General features: G+C 39.6%; 2 protein-coding genes across 3 annotated transcripts in view; both read right to left on the reverse strand.

The window, feature by feature from the left end:
- Nucleotides 1-1661: 1661 nt before the first annotated feature.
- LOC145499918 (uncharacterized) lies at nt 1662-4550 on the reverse strand. Its single transcript, XM_081479433.1, has one exon. It carries the CDS (start codon nt 3631-3633, stop codon nt 2062-2064), a length of 1572 nt encoding a protein of 523 aa, XP_081335559.1. The 5' UTR covers nt 3634-4550; the 3' UTR covers nt 1662-2061.
- Nucleotides 4551-17062: 12512 nt separating this feature from the next.
- Nucleotides 17063-19806, reverse strand: part of LOC145499901 (uncharacterized) — a 71765-nt gene continuing 69021 nt past the window's right edge. For both annotated transcript variants that reach the window (XM_081479419.1, XM_081479418.1), the window contains exons 75-77: nt 19527-19592; nt 18689-18883; nt 17063-18235 (exon numbers count right to left, since the gene is read on the reverse strand). In XM_081479419.1, the coding sequence (XP_081335545.1) occupies nt 18137-18235; nt 18689-18883; nt 19527-19592 (360 nt within the window). In that variant the 3' untranslated portion in view covers nt 17063-18136. The remainder of the gene's footprint in view (nt 18236-18688; nt 18884-19526; nt 19593-19806) is intronic.

Consider the following 19806-nt stretch of genomic DNA (forward strand, 5'->3'; position numbering starts at 1 on the left):
TTTTTAGTGATAATATCATGATATATCATTTTTGATAAGGGGTTATGATATTTTGATATTCCCACTGCTAAATGACATGACATATCATGCTAATGTCAAAATAACAAGATTGGTTGATATATCATGATAATATCAGAGTATCATGATAATATCAAAATATCGATACTGATATCATAATATCAAATGTTGGCCTGGATGTGACTAAGTGTGGAGGGGCTTGATATTTTGATATATCATGATAATATCAGAATATCATGATAATATCAAAATATCGATAGCGATATCATAATAACAAATGTTGGCTTGGATGTGACTAAGTGTCGAAAGGCTTGATATTTTGATATATCATGATAATATCAGAATATCATGATGATATCAAAATGTCGAAACCGATATCATAATATCAAATGTTGGCCTGGATGTGACTAAGTGTGGAGGGGCTTGATATTTTGATATATCATGATAATATCAGAATATCATGATAATATCAAAATATCGATAGCGATATCATAATAACAAATGTTGGCTTGGATGTGACTAAGTGTCGAAAGGCTTGATATTTTGATATATCATGATAATATCAGAATATCATGATGATATCAAAATGTCGAAACCGATATCATAATATCAAATGTTGGCCTGGATGTGACTAAGTGTGGAGGGGCTTGGTATTTTGATATATCATGATAATATCAGAGTATCATGATAATATCAAAATATCGATACTGATATCATAATATCAAATGTTGGCCTGGATGTGACTAAGTGTGGAGGGGCTTGATATTTTGATATATCATGATAATATCAGGATTTCATGATAATATCAAAATATCGATAGCGATATCATAATATCAAATGTTGGCTTGGATGTGACTAAGTGTCGAAAGGCTTGATATTTTGATATATCATGATAATATCAGAATATCATGATGATATCAAAATATCGATACCGATGACATCATATCATATGTTGGCCATGATGTGACTAAGTGTGGAGGGGCTTGATATTTTGAGATATCATGATAATATCAGAATATCATGGTACTATCAAAATATCGAAACCGATATCATAATATCAAATGTTGGCCTGGATGTGACTAAGTGTGTGGGGGCTTGATATTTTGATATATCATGATAATATCAGAATATCACGGTAATATCAAAATGTCGAAACCCATATCATAATATCAAATGCTGGCCTGGATGTGACTAAGTGTGTGGGGGCTTGATATTTTGATATATCATGATAATATCAGAATATCATGGTAATATCAAAATATCGAAACCGATATCATGATATCATATGTTGACCTGGATGTGACTAAGTGTGGAGGGGCTTGATACTTTGATATATCATGATAATATCAGGATATCATGGTAATATCAAAATATCGATATTGATTTCATAATTTCAAATGTTGGCTTGGATGTGACTAAGTGTCGAAAGGCTTGATATTTTGATATATCACAATGACATCAGAATATCATGATAATATCAAAATATCGATACAGATATTATAATATCAAATGTTTGTGGGGCTTGATATTTTCATATGTCATGATAATATCAGAATATCATGATATCAAAATATTGATATATAGAATTCATAATATCATATGTTTGCAAAGATGTAAGGAAGTGTAGCTATAGAGGGGCTTGATGTTTTGATATTATGATAATATCAGGAACCTATAAATGTTATAGCAACAAGAAGACTCCAATTTAAACTTACTTTACGATATAATTGAAAAATTGGAAATATATTGATCTTATTCTAAAGAAGCATGTCTATTTCATGGATTGTTCATATTTTTGGTCACTGAGTTCTATTTTCTAAGTTTGTTTTTAAATCATGTTCACCTTATTACAAGAGTTGGAATGAAAGAAAATGCTGAAAATATGTAACATCACATTTTTATATGAATAGAAACCTGTAAATCTTATAGCAATTGATGTTTATATACGTTACAGCATAAGAAGACTCCAATAATAAGGTTACTTTATAAAATGGTTGAAAAAACTTATTGGAAATTTGTTCAATTTATTCCAAAGGGAAACGTCTATTCCATGGATTGTTCATATTCTTCATCACTGAGTTTGATTTTTCTAAGTTTGTTTTTGGCCTCTGTTGGCATGTCTTCGAGGCGTCTCTTGCGAAGTAATATGCTTTTACCGTTTGCAGTGCGGTCAATGTCTCCGAGTCCCAAACTTTCCATAGACTTTAGGAAACCTTCTGCAGCCAAAGTTGGATAGCGGTTGGTTGTGTTGGGCAGTGGATTGACAGGGGACATTAGATGGCGACCGGAAACTTCGCTGGCTTTAACTACAGTTCCCTTGTGCAGCAACACTTTCTTGACGTATTTCCCATAAAGGTCTGTGAGCGTTTCTTGTGGAAAGTAGGAGGCTGGGGTTTGGGAAGAATTCTCGGCATTGACTGGCATAGCTGATGTGCTTAGTGCTGGTTCAGGTGCATCCTGTAGTTTCTCTTCTGGTGGCATCATCGCAAACTTTGTGTCCACAACATAATTCATAATGGTAATTGCTTGTAGAGCAGCATGTTTTCCGATGGTGGACGAAACTTGATCTCGAGTGTCATTGTGCTCATCAGTATCAAGCTCTCGTTGTGCCATTTCAACAGCGTTGTCTAAGACATGAACAATCATACACACGCGTGCCATTTGACCAATCGCCTTTGCGAGGATTCCGCGCCGGTTTTCGTCAAACTTGATAGAAAGTTTTCTTCGTTTGAGCTCGTCGTGATAGTTTTTAAACAGTTCGTGGGCATCTTTATCCATTTTGTAGGTAACTGGGGCCTTGTGGAAATTACCAATGACCTCGTAGACACGTTTCAGTTGGGAGTTTGTGGTTGGATCAAATGGTACCAATTCGTCATAATCAACATCTCGCTTTACAGGGCACACATATAGCTGTCGGTCATTAAAGCCATCGAAGTCATCTTGTGAGAGTAGCTTAACAACGTAAGCAGGTTGGATGAAGCCGGTGAAGTTAAGGCAAGTGGAATCCATCGTCGCTGAACCGTTTTTAAAGTCCCGTGTCCATTGCGCTCCTCCGTTAAGGGCTAGCAGTGTCTTTCGGTCCAATGTAGAGTTGGTTTTGTAATGGTCAAGCATATTGTAAAACTGAGTTAGTTCGTCATATGCACCAAGAACCTTGTTGTTATTTTGGGACATTACTTGGTGTAATTTTTCGAAGGAGAAATGGTCAACTAGCAAACGCGGCAGGTCTTTATCTTGTGCTTCGGGATTGTCCTGTTTGAAGTCGATCTGGAGATCTTGTTCAATTTCCCTGACGGGCCTAGCAAGAACGTTAAGTGCTGCGGTTTTCTTCTGCCCTTTTCTCGCGCACACATTAAACCAAACTATGGCAGGCTCTTCCCAGCTGTCGTTGATCTGGATCCTTCCATGTGTTCCAATAAAGGATGCAGTAACCGTAAGGAGCGGAAATAGAATGTATTCTGCTGGACAACCCAAGCTGTCGGCATACGCGCGAACCAGATTTCGTGTTTGGTTAGAGGTTTTCTCCCATGGAAATGAAATCGCTTGTCCGGCAGAAATTCTCTGGTAAATCAAAGCTTTGTTTAAGTTTTCTGGAAGTTTGCGAACGAGCGACATTGTGAAAATGAACTCAGGAAATGAACAGTAAGGCGGTTAAGCGTTATGATTTGTTTTCAAAAGCTAAAAGTATCGTTTGGGGGATATCGTTATTAATAATTGTGATGGCATTGTAACCAATAGGGAAGGCGCAAAAAACAATGGAATGTAAACGCCATACAAATGAGAAGTTACCGACAGGTTCGGTAATTGGTAATGATTACTCAAAAGCCGAAGCTATCGTTTGTCGGATACCTTTTATTTATTGTGATGGGGTTGTAACCAATTGCGAGGTGATGTAAATTACAGTTAAGTAATGGTATGCATAACAACCTTTGTCATGGTCAAATTAAGGATAACATTGAACGATACTCACACCTAACCCAAATCAAAAGTTGTTTGTAGCCGGTGAATTGTCAATGTGAACAGTGGAAGAAAAATGTGTGCAATACTTGTTGATCATGAAGAATTCAATTCTCTTCTGTTTGGAGTCGGTCATTTTCCTGAGGGAACACCCAACAGATTTGAACTAGTGGCGGAGTTTGTGCGTAGCCAAACGAGAGAAATTAATACGGCAACACCATCAGTGTGTCTTGGTGGTAGTGACCGGAAGGATGGAAAGCACCTGCATTTAACGGACAAAACAAACTGTAGGACAGTCTTTAAAGTGTTACAGGCGAAGTATCCTTCACTATTACAACGGGATTTGAATTCTCGGCTGTTCAAAAAGAGCGGTAGAAGTGCGTTCAAGCCGGTTATTCTACTTCCTACGAAAATGCAATGCTGTGGCAAGAATATAAAGATGGACAGTCGGCCGTCATTTCCCTTAGTGTACACAATGCGAGGCACTTATGTTGAAGCACAGTTTCATGGTCAGTGTGAGAAATGCAAAGTTAAATACTTTCCTAGCTACAAAATAAGTAAGGAAGGTTCCAAAATTTTTGAGGACGTGAATCATGCAGGGAACCCGTATTTCCAGGTGTCTTCAAAGACGGTGTTTGAAACGCAGCTTTTAGAAGATATGAGCAATAATATCAGGGTATCCGGAGCCGCTTTTCAATCGCGTGCTAAAGTTTACAACCTAAACTTTAAGATGAAAGACAGTGAACGGTTGAGTGAATTACAAGAGTTTGCGCGTACAAATGATGAAGAGTGGGAGTTAAATGAACAACGAGTGAATGATGCTTGGTTTCTTTGGATAGTAGTAAACTATTATCTCAGCAAGGGCAAATTGGCCGAGACTGACTTGAAGTGTGAATATTCGTACTGTGGCAGACATTTGAACACCGAAGAGTTATGTAGAGTAGTTTGGGAAGACATTTGTGCATCGGACAATAAGTGGGTAACACACAAGTGCAAGACGCCGGGCTGCTCTGAAGGATATGTCACAGTTGATGGGAACGAATACTTAAAGAGATCAAAGTGCGCGCTTCCAATGGAGAAGGTGAAAATAAGGAAAGATTTGCCGCAAATATATAAATGCTGCCCGAATTCGCCACTTCCCGGGGGGAAAGAGCCAAAAGCCATCAAAATTCTGTAAAAGTCACCTGTCGCTGACTGCAGAAACATCAGCAGAAGAAGTTACTCTTCCGCCGGAATTTAATACAGCAAGAGCGGAGGCGGGTCTGTTATCTGAAGATGAATGTTTGGCACAGCAGAGTGCTAAGGGATGTAAAAAGAAAGAAAACATTTCGCTATTCTACCAAACAACTGCGGGCATGCTTGCTCTTATAAGGCCTTGCGGCATTGTTGTAAGTATGACCGAAATGTTTACAAGCGAATCTTACACCCAGGTATTTCTTTTTATCCTTAGAACATTTTGTAGCAATTTGGAGCATTTCAAGAGACTCAGGTACCTAGGGTACGATAGGGCTTGTGGCTTGATGCCTTTTTTGAAAAATCAAGCTCAAAATGGTAGTGCAGGGGCAAAGTTGTTAATAGATAATGTCCAATTTCTTGTAGACATTTTTCATGTCTCCAAACACACTGAGGATGTTTGTATGCCACCTGAAAATCCGAATTGTCTTTTTCACCCGCATCTGCCGAAGTTTGATGAAATCAGGGGTGTGAATACTGAATCTTGCGAACAGGGGTTTAAGAGATTAAATCAGTACTTTGACCTAACTCATAAGATGACTCAGTTTAAGAGGAACGTGTTGTTCTGGTTTGTCAACCAACGCTTCAATACTGACTTGGAGGCAGAGTTAAAACGAAAGAAGTTGTTGTAAACAGGGACATTTTCTGTAATAGCGTTATTGAAATCATTGGAGTACTAATTGTGATGTGTTATTATGCGTGCGAAGTGAAAATAAAAGGACATTCTTAACAGACATGTTGTTGCTTTTTGCACACTACGCTATTAAAGAGGGAGGTATATTCACGTGTTATCACTTTTCTTGAGGTAAACGCTGAAAGACATTGTGTTGGTTTAATTCTGTTCTCTGTTTACGTGCGCTATCGTTGATTTGGATTTTACAGTCTCGTGCGACACTATTGTTCCTTTCATTCCTAACAAACTAAAATAGCGATTTCAAAATCAGGAAAATTAGTTAATTAGTAAAGTAATTCTCGTGTTATCACAAATATCGTCAGTCCCTTGTAAAAAAAGGTAACTTTTTAAAACACACTGATTATAAATCAGTTCATCTTGCTTAACCAGAGATTACAAAGGTTTAATTATTGCAAACCAATATTAATGCATGTTAAATTCCCTTGGGGCCTCATTATCTAGTTCTGTCATTTATGAAACGCTTTATTAATGCATGATCGTCTTGAGACGCTGAAAGGAAACATTCGTTGCATAAGGATCAAAAGTAAAGTTTTGGTATTGATCGGCCACACACATGAATAACGGATTAGTACTGTCAGTTGACAGTGTGTTAGAAGCCACCTTGAAAAACAGCAACGCTTCGTTTATAAAGATTTCAAGGAAGGAATTTCTGTCAATCCAGAAACGTTTCATTCGTATGCGAAGTATGGTGTACAAGAGTGAAGAGTTAGAACTCGCTTGCGGAGAAAGTGAAGTGATGTATCACAGTCTTTGCTATATAAGGGCCAACAACAAGCCAACGCAATACTATGCTGCAAGTACGACTTTCCGCGTCCCACCGTCAGAAGTTTTGGGAGATAAGGAAGAATGCCAGATTCTACAATGGTTTATCACCCATAAAGGCAAATTCCTGAGAGAACAAAATACACTATCAAATCTGAATGGAATGAACTTATCAGATGCAGAGCTGAAAGAAGTGGAAGCGTGTTCAAAGGTTTTCGAGCAACAACAAGACCACGATGTAGAACTTTCTGCCCAAATTAATGATGTTGAACTGCCCTCATTTAATTTAGGATTTACCTTTCTATCTTTCTAATTTAGCAAACTTATTGTGAGGACAACTGAATCTTGCAAACAGGGGTTTGAGCGATCCAAAAAGTATTTTGACCTTACACAAAATATTACTCAACGTCTTGTTCTAGCTTGTCAAAAATGTTATAATACTTGACTTTGAGGTGGAGTTAACGCAAAAGAAGTTGTTGTAAACGGTGACATTTTCTGCAGTTCTCTTTATGCAATTATTTGAGACCTTATGTTTAGGTCTTTTTAGGCGGACGAAGTGAAAATTAAAGGGCATTGTTAATACACATGTTGTTGCCTTTTGCACGCCGCGATATTAAAGAGGGAGGTATTCTCACGCGTGTTCGCTCATAATATTTCTAGCGCGACAGTCTTCAAGAACGAGGATTTTACACGCATTTGTGATCGCATTTCTAGTGCCACACGCTTAAAGACCGTGAGTTATGCTCCGCACGCTTAAAGAATGAGGATCATACACCAAGCGCTTAAAGAACGAGGCAGCACACATTTGTGATGATTATGGATTTTACATAAATATACATTTGTGATGATTATGGTTTTTATATAAAACATCATGATAATATCACCAAAATCACACACATTTGTGATCGCATTTCTAGCGCCACGCGCTTAAAGACCGTGAGTTATGCTCCGCACGCTTAAAGAATGAGGATCATACACCAAGCGCTTAAAGAACGAGGCAGCACACATTTGTGATGATTATGGTTTTTATATTAAATATCATGATAATATCACCAAAATCTCACAGTTAATTTGATATTTTGATATATCAAAATATTACCGTGAGATGGCTTACGAAAGATATATCAACAAGCATTTGATAATATCAAAATATCATGATAATATCAACATTGCAAAATCTCGGAATCTCACAGTTATTTTGATACTTTGATATATCAAAATATCATGATAATACCAAAATATCACCGTGAGATGGCATACAAAAGATATATCAACAATCATTTGATAATATCAAAATAATATCATGAAAATATCCAGGTCTCAAAATCTCAAAATGTCACTGTTAATTTGATATTTTGATATAGTTATCATGATAATATCAAAATATCAAAATATCAAAATCTCATAGTTAATTTGATATTTTGATATTCTGCAATCCCGCACCTTAGTGTAGCATGGTGGCCTTTCGGTGATCGGCAAGTCAGCTGGCAAATCAGGTGAGCAGCAGATAAATAACCTGTGGCCTGGCCGCTTTGTTAGAGACAAAATATATGAAGAAACGAGCAAGGAATATTCCACAATAATGCTAATGTTGGTGAAAGATGACCACAGCAAAGCGACTGCGTGACTCTCGGTATGTTTTTAGATGACATGTCACGTATCAGACGAAAAACTAGCCTGCGAACAGGCTCTCGGCGAGGACGGAAAGGGACGGCGAGCGCGAAACAGAAGAATTCGGAGAGCGAAGCGATCGGGGCGGAGACAGAGAAGCCTGCAGACTTTGTTTTTGATGTGCCTATGCGCCCTTGGAGATTAGCCTGTGACAATTCAGTCAATGAGGTAATTAGACCTGTCAAGAAGCTACATTTTCTGTACTTGCAAACAGTTCCGACTTCGTCGCCGGGCTTCGTAATATAGAGTGCAAGTAGGCAATATGTTCACGGAATATTTCAAACTTATCTTTGTCCCTCCAGAGCCAATACTTAGAGAGTTTAAAACATATTTTCCAACACCGAAATGAGCCTAAAGAAATTACAAGCGCATGATAGAGGTGTCAAACTCCGCGAAGCGACAAGCAGATAACAGCGGAAAGTCCGGAATCCATGCCTTTGACCTCTAAAAAAAATTGCTATAGGACCTATAGCACTGCCAAACGGCTCCACTCCAGTAGCCTGTACTTAAAATTCCTCCTCATAACAGAGCATAAAGTATCTTTCAAAATCACTTGTGAAACGACGAGAGGTCGAGAGACCGAAACTTAAAAGAGAGCGGCAAACGCACTATTGTCACGAACCGTAGGAGTCATGTAATTTTACAAAGATCTGTCAAATATTCATCTCAAAGATGTCAACAATTAGCGATTTAACCAATCATATCATGATACTAGGAGCTGGTATCATAGAACGGCGGCATCAATAGAATGTCTAAAGGCTCCCTCGCTTCGTTCGGGCTCATCAGGAGCCTGTTCACAGGCTAACGAAAAACAGTCTATATTGTGTCTGTGTTTTGTACCCAGTCTGCGGTCTGCATTTCGTACCTATTGTAGTCTGCATTTTGTACCCGGTCTGCAATCTTGCAGTCTGCAGTCTGCATTTTGTACAGACCGATTGGGGTAGCATGTGATAATACCGATTCGATTTTCTCTCCAGGTGCTATTTCATGCTTTGTTTATCCCAGCACCATATAAGACTCTGGGGCATAGCCGGTAGAAACTCACGTTTACAACCGTTAGACTTCCTCACATTTCCCCAAATTGTTCCCTTTTCTTTTCCTTTGTCCGCCATGGTGAGTTCTTAGGCGGATTCCCGCTGTACACTCGTTCCCAGACTCCCGTTCCCGGTTCCCCGTTCCCTGTTACCAGTTTTAGTAACATCCTTGGACCGCTGCAAGGTTTAAGACTTTTTTTGTAAATTCGGTCAGGAAGCGGAGATGATTGATGTCCACCAAAACGTAGGTTTTGTCTAGACGTTTTTGCGCTGAAGGTCGCGTGTGATTGATAACCGCTGTAATGAAGGCCTGAAATAAAATTGCTTCACGGATTTATTGCACGACATCGCCGCACAGTAAGAGCAATATTTGGCAGAGTGATTCCCTCGCTGCGCGAAGTCGAATTCCATTTCTTTGGCGAGAAGACCAAAGCGATGAATAAATGAAGGTTTCATGCCGGTCTTTGATGTCTTCCTCATGGTATAGTGCACTGGGGCTATAGAATGCCTGCTTCTTATTTAGGCAAAAGGCCAACGAACATTTTTACTTGTAATTTTTAATCGTGAGTTTTTATATGTTTTCCAATGTAAAGTAGTAAAGTAGTAAAGCAAAACTTTATTTATGCAGGGTGGCCCATTCAGCACAGTGGCTGGTATCCAGAGGGGCCCTGCTAAATACAATTTCTAAAAATATAAAATGTCTAATAGTTTAAAATAGTTATGAAAATAGAGTTAAAAAAAAAAAAAACTAATGTCTAGTAGTTGAAATAGTTATATAAAAAGAGTTTAAAAAATTGAAACGAGTTACAAGCATGAACTGGTAGGGAAAAAAATAGATATCATAAATTAGGTGCTATAAATAAAATGGGCTTTGACAATATTTTTAAAAGAGGAGAGTGATACAGCTTGTTGGATTTTACAAGGTAGTGAATTAAAAAGGGCTGTGCCAGAAAATCTAAAAGTACGTTTGCCAAGGCTAAGTTTGGGTTTGGGTAGATGGAGGTCAGCCTTCCTTCGAGTGTTGTAACCATGTACATTGTAGTTCCTAATGAAATAGTTACTTAAATACTGAGGAACTAAGTTATGCAAACATTTAAAAACTAAAACACATTTGTGGATTTTACGGTTTGTTTCTAAGTCAGTCCACCCTAAAACATTAAAAGTATCTCTAGAAGAGTCACGCTTGAGAATGATACGGGCAGCACGGTTTTGCAACCGCTGCAGACTTTTGCTGGAGCCAACAGACAGTTCACCCCAAGCAGTGTCAGTATAACTTAAGATCGGCTCAATAAGGGTATTGTAGACACACTTCGCTGCTTTAAGAGTGAGGCAAGATCGTATGCGTGCTAGAAGTCCTAGACGCTTATTAACTTTTTTACAAGTAGTGTCTATATGCTCTTTCCAGTGAAGCTGTTCATCAAGCATAGTCCCAAGGTAAGTGAACTTCGTCACTCTCTCTATGTCCTTGCTTTGAATCTGCAGGACAAAGTCTGAGGTGGTTTGCAGCAGTTGTCTTGTTCCAAAGAGTAATACTTTGGTTTTGCTCTGGTTTAGTATTAGCTTACTGTTTACCAACCACTGCTCAACACGGTTGAGGTCTTCTTGTAAATTTTCCCTGATGTTGCTAACCTCAGATCCAGAATAATAGATAACAGTGTCATCCGCATACATGCTAATCGACGAGTGCAGTAAACATTGAGGCAAATCGTTTATGTGTATCACAAATAATAGAGGCCCCAACAAGGAACCCTGAGGAACGCCGAAGTCGAGAGGAAGGCTGGATGATAACTCCTTTCCATATTGAACTCGCTGCGAGCGGGTGGTGAGATTCTGAACCAGCCGAGACTGTGCCCTCTAACTCCATAGTGCTCTAGCTCGTGAAGGAGACATTTGTGGTCAACAAGATCGAAAGCCTTTTTTAAGTCAATAAAGGCAGCGCCAGTCAGCTGTTGTTTGTCCATGTGTTCTAATATATGATCAACCAAGTGGACAACCGCGGTTTCGGTAGAATGCTTCTTACGGAAGCCGGATTGATATACCGATAGAACTTTGTTAACCTCAAAAAATGCTAACAGTTGAACTTGGACCGCACGTTCCATGACCTTGGAACCGAGGGGGAGAACTGAAATCGGACGATAGTTGTTCTCGTCATCCTTTTTTCCTGCCTTAAAAATGGGAGTTACTTTAGCCTCCTTCCACTGAGATGGGATTTCGCCAGACGAAATTGTGAGGTTTATGAGATAAGTGACTGGCTTGGCTATTACAGAGGATGCGTCTTTGAGGAGTTTTGCGGGGATTTTGTCAAGCCCGGTAGCTTTGGATGATTTTAGCTTTGACAGCTCATGGCGCACGAAACTGGCGCTAACTTCTTGCAGAGTAAAGTCATTGTTAACTCTGGGGGCTAAAATTCTTGGCAAGGTATGGTCTTTGAAGACGCTGCATAGATTCTTTGCAATTGATGAAAAGAACTTGTTAAAGTTCGTTGCCGACATTGTTTCTGATCCTCCGGACGCAGATTTCTTTTGTTTAGGTAAGATCTTGTTTAGTGTTCGCCACATTTCTTTAGAGCTTTGATCATTTGAGAGCTGGCTGGAGTAATAACAACATTTTTCTTTACGCATTTTTGTGTTCACAGCATTACGTAATCTTTTGTAGTTGCTCCAGTGAAGCTCTTTGTTTGTTGACATCGCTTTTTTGTGTTGATGATCACGCTGGTGCATGAGGTCTTTTATTTCTGGCGTTAGCCATGGCACGGATCTTCCGCGGACACGGCGCGTGACAACGGGCGCGTGTTCATCGGCCGCTGTGAGAAATAGGTCTTTGAATGACTGCCACGCATCATTAGGAGTTTGGTCAAGTTCTAAGATATCCCATGGGATGCTGTTTAGATCCTCGCAAAACAAAGCGGGGTCGTAATGTTTATAATTCCTGGCCTCAACAATCCTTGGCGGTGGAAGCGGAATTCTGTGAAGTTTCCTAATTCCAAAAATGGCCGAGTGATCGGAAAAACCGATCGGTAATACTCCAGATACATAAAGTTCGGCTTTGAAGTAAAAAATAAATCAATAAGAGTTCTAGAATTTTGAGTAATCCTGGTAGGGTCGGTAATGAGCTGCTTCAAGTTGAATAAATTTGCAATGCGCTGGAAATTTTTGAATGCATCCCGTCGATAATTGCATTCTCGACATCATCTGTACGTAGTTTTGCCTTTTTAACTTTTTACCTTTTTTTTTAAATTTTTAAATTTTTAAATCTTACAGGACCCCTTTGATAACAGTACTTTATAGTACTGATGGGTTAATCCTGTCTAAAGATTCGTTTATTATTATTATTATTATTATTATTATTATTATTATAAATTACCAACCTCGTTCCCAGGGTCCTCTCTCTTCCTCCCTCGAGAAAGTACCCTGGTTGCGGCTGGTCACGTGTCTACGTATGCCAACCAAAGCCGCACAGAGGGTGGGCCCTCAACTTAAATTTAGTCAACACTGTCTAGGGAGGTGAATGTTGCGCTGCTATACAGACGTTATTTATTTGAAAGTGAAGCAAGTTGTTTAGTGTCAGAGATCCTGCCTGACCAATGCTTCGTCGCTATGATCTGAACTTCTATGAGTATATGATGCTAATTGAGAGGGAACTTTGCTTATTTTTCAGTGCTTTTTTAAAAACCGTCAACAACCTGCTTCGGATTAGTTTAATCAGTTTTTCACAGCAAAAGAATTAAGTAACCGTCAAATTATCGACGGGATGCATTCAGCTATATGAGAAGCTAGTTTCTTGGCCGAAAATTGAACTTACCGCTAAAACAGATGTCAAGTTCTTCACAGAATTTCTCAAAGCAAGAGAACCGAATGACCGTCAAACTGTCGATTGGATGAATTCAATCAAATTCAAAGCTAGTCTCTTGGCCCAACACTGGACGTGTCAAACTCTACACGAAGGTATCAATGTCTCCGTTGTGATTTTGCCGATCGAAAAATATAAGCTGCTTAATCAAGTTGTTAGTATTTAGCACTCAGTCGTTGTTGATGTCAAGTTCTTCGTAATTTGTTTTCGCCGCAAGAGAATGGAATGACCGTCAAACTGTCGATGGAAGTAATTCAATGAAATTCAAAACTACCTTTGTAGGCGAACAAACGACGTATTTAATTCTAAACAAATAAGTAAATACCTACGTTGTGATTTTGCCGAATGAAAAATGAAATGAAATTTACCGAGCGGTTCATTTATTGTTGTGGTCGTCATTTCCAAGTTCTTGACTTTGTCAATTATTTTCACCACCAGAAATTCCAAAGACCGTCCAACTATCGATGGGAAAATTCAGCCAAATGCAGGGCTAACCTTTAAGCCGAACTTTGATGCATTGAACTCCAATATCGAATGTGTCAATGCCTTCGCTGTGAGTTCGGCCGAGGTTACAAATCCCACTCCCTACTGGGCTCAGTAGGTGAGCTCAGTGGAGACAAACTTTAACTGTCCTGCCCCTCCCTCCAATCATTTTTCTGGAATCTGCAAAAATCTAGCAGACACGTGACCAGCCGCAACCAGGGCACTTTCTCGAGGGAGGAAGAGAGAGGACCCTGGGAACGAGGTTGATAAATTACCACATTTGACTCGTGACGTCACCGGACAGATTATCACCCAATGCTTTCAGTCGTCTCTCTCCCCGAGTGACTCAGCGAGCGGAGAAGGCGGCTGAAATTCAGGCTAAACTTCTTCTAATAGTCCAAATAGCATTAATTAAAACATGTGAAGTCAAATGCTTGAGTCAAGAACCTCAGCTCATCATGCTTATTTTCATCGGGTTTGTGTTTGACTGAGTTTGGGGAGGGTGCAAGAATCAGCTCTGTGAGGAGAAATGATTATCACATTGCTTGTCGCTACATTTTATCAATTTATGGATGGAATACGGTTTAAAACTCAAGAACTTGACATTTACGTCCTGGCGCGCGTGATAGTATAAAACTGAAAAAGTGAAGCCTTAGAGCCGACTGGCTCATAGCTGCCGGAGCTTATCCCGGTTTCTTATCCCGGTGATAGTGTAAGCTGTGTTTCTATTGGTTGGCGTGTGCTAAATAAAGTGGATATTGCTAGAATTTTTGAGGATTGTCAGGAAAATCGGCAGAACAGTGCCATTTCTTGCACCCTCTGTAGGTCTTTGCCGTTCTCGCGCAACTATCCCATCGTGCGTTGCGCCTATGTCGCACAGATTGTGTTGACCACTGCATTTTCAATGGCATCGTATAAAATAGTTATGACTCGGTTTCTTTAAATTATTCAACGAGCGCGCGTTGGCTATAAGATGATAGATAGCCAAAGAGGAGCCAAGCGCCAAGTTGGCTATTTATCATATCACCATATCCAACAAGCGCGAGTGGAATAATTGTTTTATGAAAAAAAGCCCCCAAAATATAGAAAACTTAACATAAAATAAATTTGAAAACGCCCGAGAAAGCTACGCGAACGCTTAGCACATTTGTAAAGCGTGGTGTAGTGGCTCATACAGTCGAACCTCCGGTTGCGACCACCTCTCATAAGCGACCACCTCTCCTCAGTGACCAGTTTTCCAAAATACCAAAAGTTTTCAAGTCAAATCATTATATTTGGAACCTCTTGTAAGCGGCCACCTCTTGTAAGCGATCGCGACCACTTTTAGAACTAAAAGTTAGAAATTTTCTTTTGTTTTTAACCCTCGTAAGCGACCACTTCACAGATATTGGAGCGAAAATTGGATATATAGAGGATATTACACGGTGGCGAGAAGATATGAATTTTATGTTCGAGTGGCAAGAACTATATATTGTTCTTGCCACGAGAACATCAAATTCATATCTTCGAGCTAACGTGTAATGTTCTTTTTATTATATAGACACACCGATGACGGCGTTTTTGACGATTTCCCGAAGATTTCCGAAGATTCGTAAAAATTTCCGAAGATTACCGAAGACTTTCGAGGAAGACCCGAAGATGTTTCGATCATACACCAACGAATTTAAGTACAATTTAAGAGAGAAACTTGATATCAGTGAAATCATCGATATCTTCGCTAGTGAGGATATGGAAAATACGCCACTCGAGTCCCGGATGTGGTTTCGTATGAATTTTACGAGTGGTGTATTTTCCAATAAAACACTCGTGTCTATATAATAATGAGGGGTTATAACATTATTGCATTCCTGGGTAGCACAGCATTTTTCAGTTTTCTCAAAATTTACTTTTCGCGTGAATAAAACATGTAACAATTTAAAGAAAAAATGCACATACACTGTACTTTATCAGTCTTAAAAGGGACGACCTTAAATGTCATAAAATTACTTTATGAGGCCAAAATGGTGTAAGCTCTGGTAAACGACCACCTCCCCTAAGCGACCACCTAGGCTTGACATTCTAGGTGGTCGCTTACGGGAGGTTTGACTGTATACCATCATTGCCAAACCAATGAAAACTCTTGAATTGTATTATCCAATGATCCAGTTTTTAATAAAATGGAATGTCCCACTTATCACTTGTATTTTCTTGGTATCCACACTTGCATTTTAGGTGTACGCCATCTCTGCCCATTGGAGGTGGCAGTTTGCACTCTAGTCCGGGAGCTTGCATTTGTGTATTGCTGTGGGCGTTTTTGCAAGAAAGCAAGCCGGTGGCCAGCAGTGTTTATTGGACCATAAGGAACCTAAAAAAACATCCTTCATAAACCCAATTTACCAGTCACGGTAAAAATCATCAGTAGGGCTAAAAAAAGTAAAATACTGTTCTGCAAGTGGGAATCCGAAATATACTGGCAGAGATTTGGTGTGAACAAAAGCCAGCACTTCTCAACTCTCTCGTGTGGTAACCTTTCCCATATCATGTTAAAGAGGGCTCCACTTTAACTGACTAAGCAAGGCCAGTTTCCCTTCTACTGTGCTTATACATACACACGAGTACATCACTCTGGAATCACTGTGTAGAGACAAGGAGGCGCGCGCCCGGGTGGGGGTTTGCGGTGTGACCGGCGATTTCTTCGCGTGGGTAGAGGTGGATGTTGTACTTGATTTCGCTCTGTGCAAAGATCCAAGTCTATTAGCTCGCATTTTGGCTGTAACTTTGCGCTTTCCCGGCTAACTCGCGCATTGCCGGTGTATCTCGAGAAAACAATTGTGAATGTGTTGCAGTCCAAAGGGCAAAAGGAACGTTCTTCCCAGTCCAAGTGTTCCACTTCGCCAGAGCTTATCTCCGGTTTCAGAGGCATGATGCGACAAAGAGTATTTCTACTGCCCCTTAATACTGGATGCGAGTCCATCACAGCGTTACCATCTACCAACATTAAATTCGTCGGTACCCATTTTACCTAAGGTATTGAGGAAGAGACTGTTCCAATGACTATCACAAGACTAAGTGGCCTGGCATAAGTACTCGTTGTATGTAATATAAACATCATGACTCTAGCAATCAATGCGGTGCAGAAAGTATGTTTAACGGTGCTATAACAATACAAGAGTCAAACTATACAAGTCCTGGAATTGCCCCAGTTGTCATTCCAAGCTAATTGCTACGTATTCCTAAATTGCTTAAGTTTTTGTACGAAAATAGTTATTTAAGCCATCTTGGTGATGTAAATACTGTTCTTTTTTACCCGTGTAATACAGGTAATGTAATTATCAGGATGAAAAACTTCGTAATAATAATAATAATAACAATAAACAATAAATAAGAAAAAAATACTACATTTTATTCAGCAAATGTTGTCTTCTACAGATCAATGAACCCACTGTCTTCTACTGATCAATGAATCCGCCATTGACATAAATACATGCACCTAATAAATAAAAACACACGAGGACTACCGACTTAAAGTAAATGTCTTCCTACAACGACAGGGCGCGCACTTCAACCTTAGACATTCAAGAACTTTCTTAACAACTTTCAGGGTTAAAGCTGTTGCAATTGAAGGTATTCAAATCACAACAGTGTCAGAAGGTGAAGAGATCAAGCCTAATGGGAAAGAAACTTCTTTTGCAAAGATAACAAAACTCTCCGTGTGCCAAGCCGTGCCAGGTCAACATTGTTGCTAGGCAACGCATTCCTTCAGCGTGCCCCCTTCGTTATTTAATTGGATGATAGAAAATGAACCCGTGAAGGTACTGTGCTGCTGAGATGAGCTACGAGTTCTTGACACTGTCAGACACTTTTGAAGTGTTGGTTGGAAACTTTTTCGGTTGAGACTTGTCGCCGGCACTCACTAAACGTCCCTAACGCCTTTTTGTCCTTTACACTTTTTGTCCACTCCGTTAAACTCTCGCTACGTTTATCACAATACCTATTTACAGCGTACAAAAATACTTTTGTAATATTAGTTTAATGTAAAAAGAACACTCGTCGTCAACGACATTTTATAACTTAGTGGTTATAGTACGCATGCTGTGATTGGCTGGCAAGACGTAATGACTTCGCGTCACATGTACAGTTATCGTCTTAATTTTATGTTAGACATACTATTATATAAATACTTTCTGTTAAGAAAACCGGACGCAAATACTTGAAACAAAAATTATCAAGTTCTGAGAAACGAACTTGCGTTTTCATAAGAGTATGTGACTGCACGTGCGTGTTCTTAAACTTACAGTGAAAACGACAATAAATAATACAAAAGGTTGCATGTTAACTAAACGAGTAACAACTGGCTATGAAATAAATGCTGCTACATGACTATAAATAACAAAAAAATTGAAATTCATGCGGAGCAATGAAGTGTAGGTTTGAACAAGCTAAGGAGAACTTGCACCTAGAGTTCGCTATGTCGCGACATCGAATCAGTAAGGCTCCTTCTTCTCCTTCTGTTGTTTCGGAAAGTTATCACAAATCGATTCTTGTCCAAAGAGCTCTGTAAAAAAAGGTAATGGTTAATATTAGCGAGGGTCAGCTACACAAAAACAAAACAAACACGAAAGCAAAAAAACAAAAAGTTACAAATGTAATTATGGAGAGAGATCCCACTTGCACTAGTGTGCAATGAATTTATTGTATCTACTTTGATTTGAAGCCGATTCCCGCTTTTTTGCGCGGGTCTCGTTATAGCACAGCTTTCAAATACATATCGACTAACTACATTACCACGGCCTGTTCTAGCTGGTCTCATAGCTATATTGGATAAAAAGATAGCAATCCGATCAAATAATTCCAGGTTCAAAGACAATCATTTCTCCGTGGGGTCAAATTTCCTTTACATAGCCAACAGCAAGAAGGACTAGGGTACAGTACTTTCCAGCACTCTCGTACACAACTAAACTACTCTATCATCCTACTGAAGCATAATCAAGCGACGCAGGTTGCATACCGACACAAGGCTTGGTCCGCCCACCAAGTTGCCATGGTAATCATTGCCCGCTTGATCGAGGATGACTGAACCAGTAGAGTCATCCATATTGAAATGTGCTCTGACCACGCCCTTGTGGATGGGTCTCAACAAGCCTGCTGTCTTCATGTAGTCGACGATCTCCGAGTCTTCCACGAACACTCCCCATAGAGTTAACTGTTAGAAATATAAAATAAGGCTGACTACTATTAAATATATTTAACTAAAGGCGGTTCAGAAACGGTTACTTTATGAAAGAACTATAAAGGAAACGAAGAAAATCATTTCTTGCTCTGATTTGACCAAAAACAAGAAGAAAAACAGGACATGTCGCTGAGGATTTGGGAAGACATTCGTAATAGGAACAGTGATAGCATTGCAGAATTCTTATTAAGTGTTATTGGATGCATACGATTGCTCAGGGGGAGGTTTATGAATACTACTGGATGGTCACCGATAGGTGCTTCCGAGTACTTACGAGAGTGCTAGCGACTGCTTACGAGTCGTCTTACGAGCCGTCCGAGTTCGGATGGGTGCTCACGAGTACTTACGGACGTTTGTGAAAACTTACGACAGCTCGCGAGTACAGTAGTTAGGGGTACTCACGAATGCTTAAGAGTGTTTACGAGTTCGGACGAGAGTCCTTAACCCTTATCATCCACAAGGTTTGGCTTTCTCCCGCTTTAAAAGCAGCTTAACTATTGCTGATAATCCTTTGTGTCAACGTAATGGTACGCTTCTTATTGCCGATGATAAAATCTAGCACGATAGTTTAGCTATTGCTATCACACAAAAAATTCACGACAAACAAACAACGTACGTCATCCACGGCCCCGTTCATATAATTATCATTGTCGCGTCCCACATAAAGAAGGTCACTTGAAGCCTGAAAAACAGAAATCAGAAACTTTCCTTAGCAAAGTTCAGTTTCCCTGGAAAGTGAGCCGGAGAACTGAGAAATCACGCTAAGCTCGTAAACTCGAGTTAGATTTGTGTGTTGGTTTTTCCATGATGGAATTGTTTGTTTCTTAGCAGGCGGAACAGTCTTGAAAACCAACTAAAGCTAACAACCAACTGTAACAAGCTTTAATGCTTGTCTA

This window comes from Orbicella franksi, chromosome 10 (genome assembly GCF_964199315.1).
Source record: "Orbicella franksi chromosome 10, jaOrbFran1.1, whole genome shotgun sequence".
Lineage (NCBI taxonomy): Eukaryota > Metazoa > Cnidaria > Anthozoa > Scleractinia > Merulinidae > Orbicella > Orbicella franksi.

Bases quoted from the DNA above. Each gene is read 5' to 3' on its own strand.
- LOC145499918 (XM_081479433.1), bottom strand. From the start codon at position 3,633: ATGTCGCTCGTTCGCAAACTTCCAGAAAACTTAAACAAAGCTTTGATT.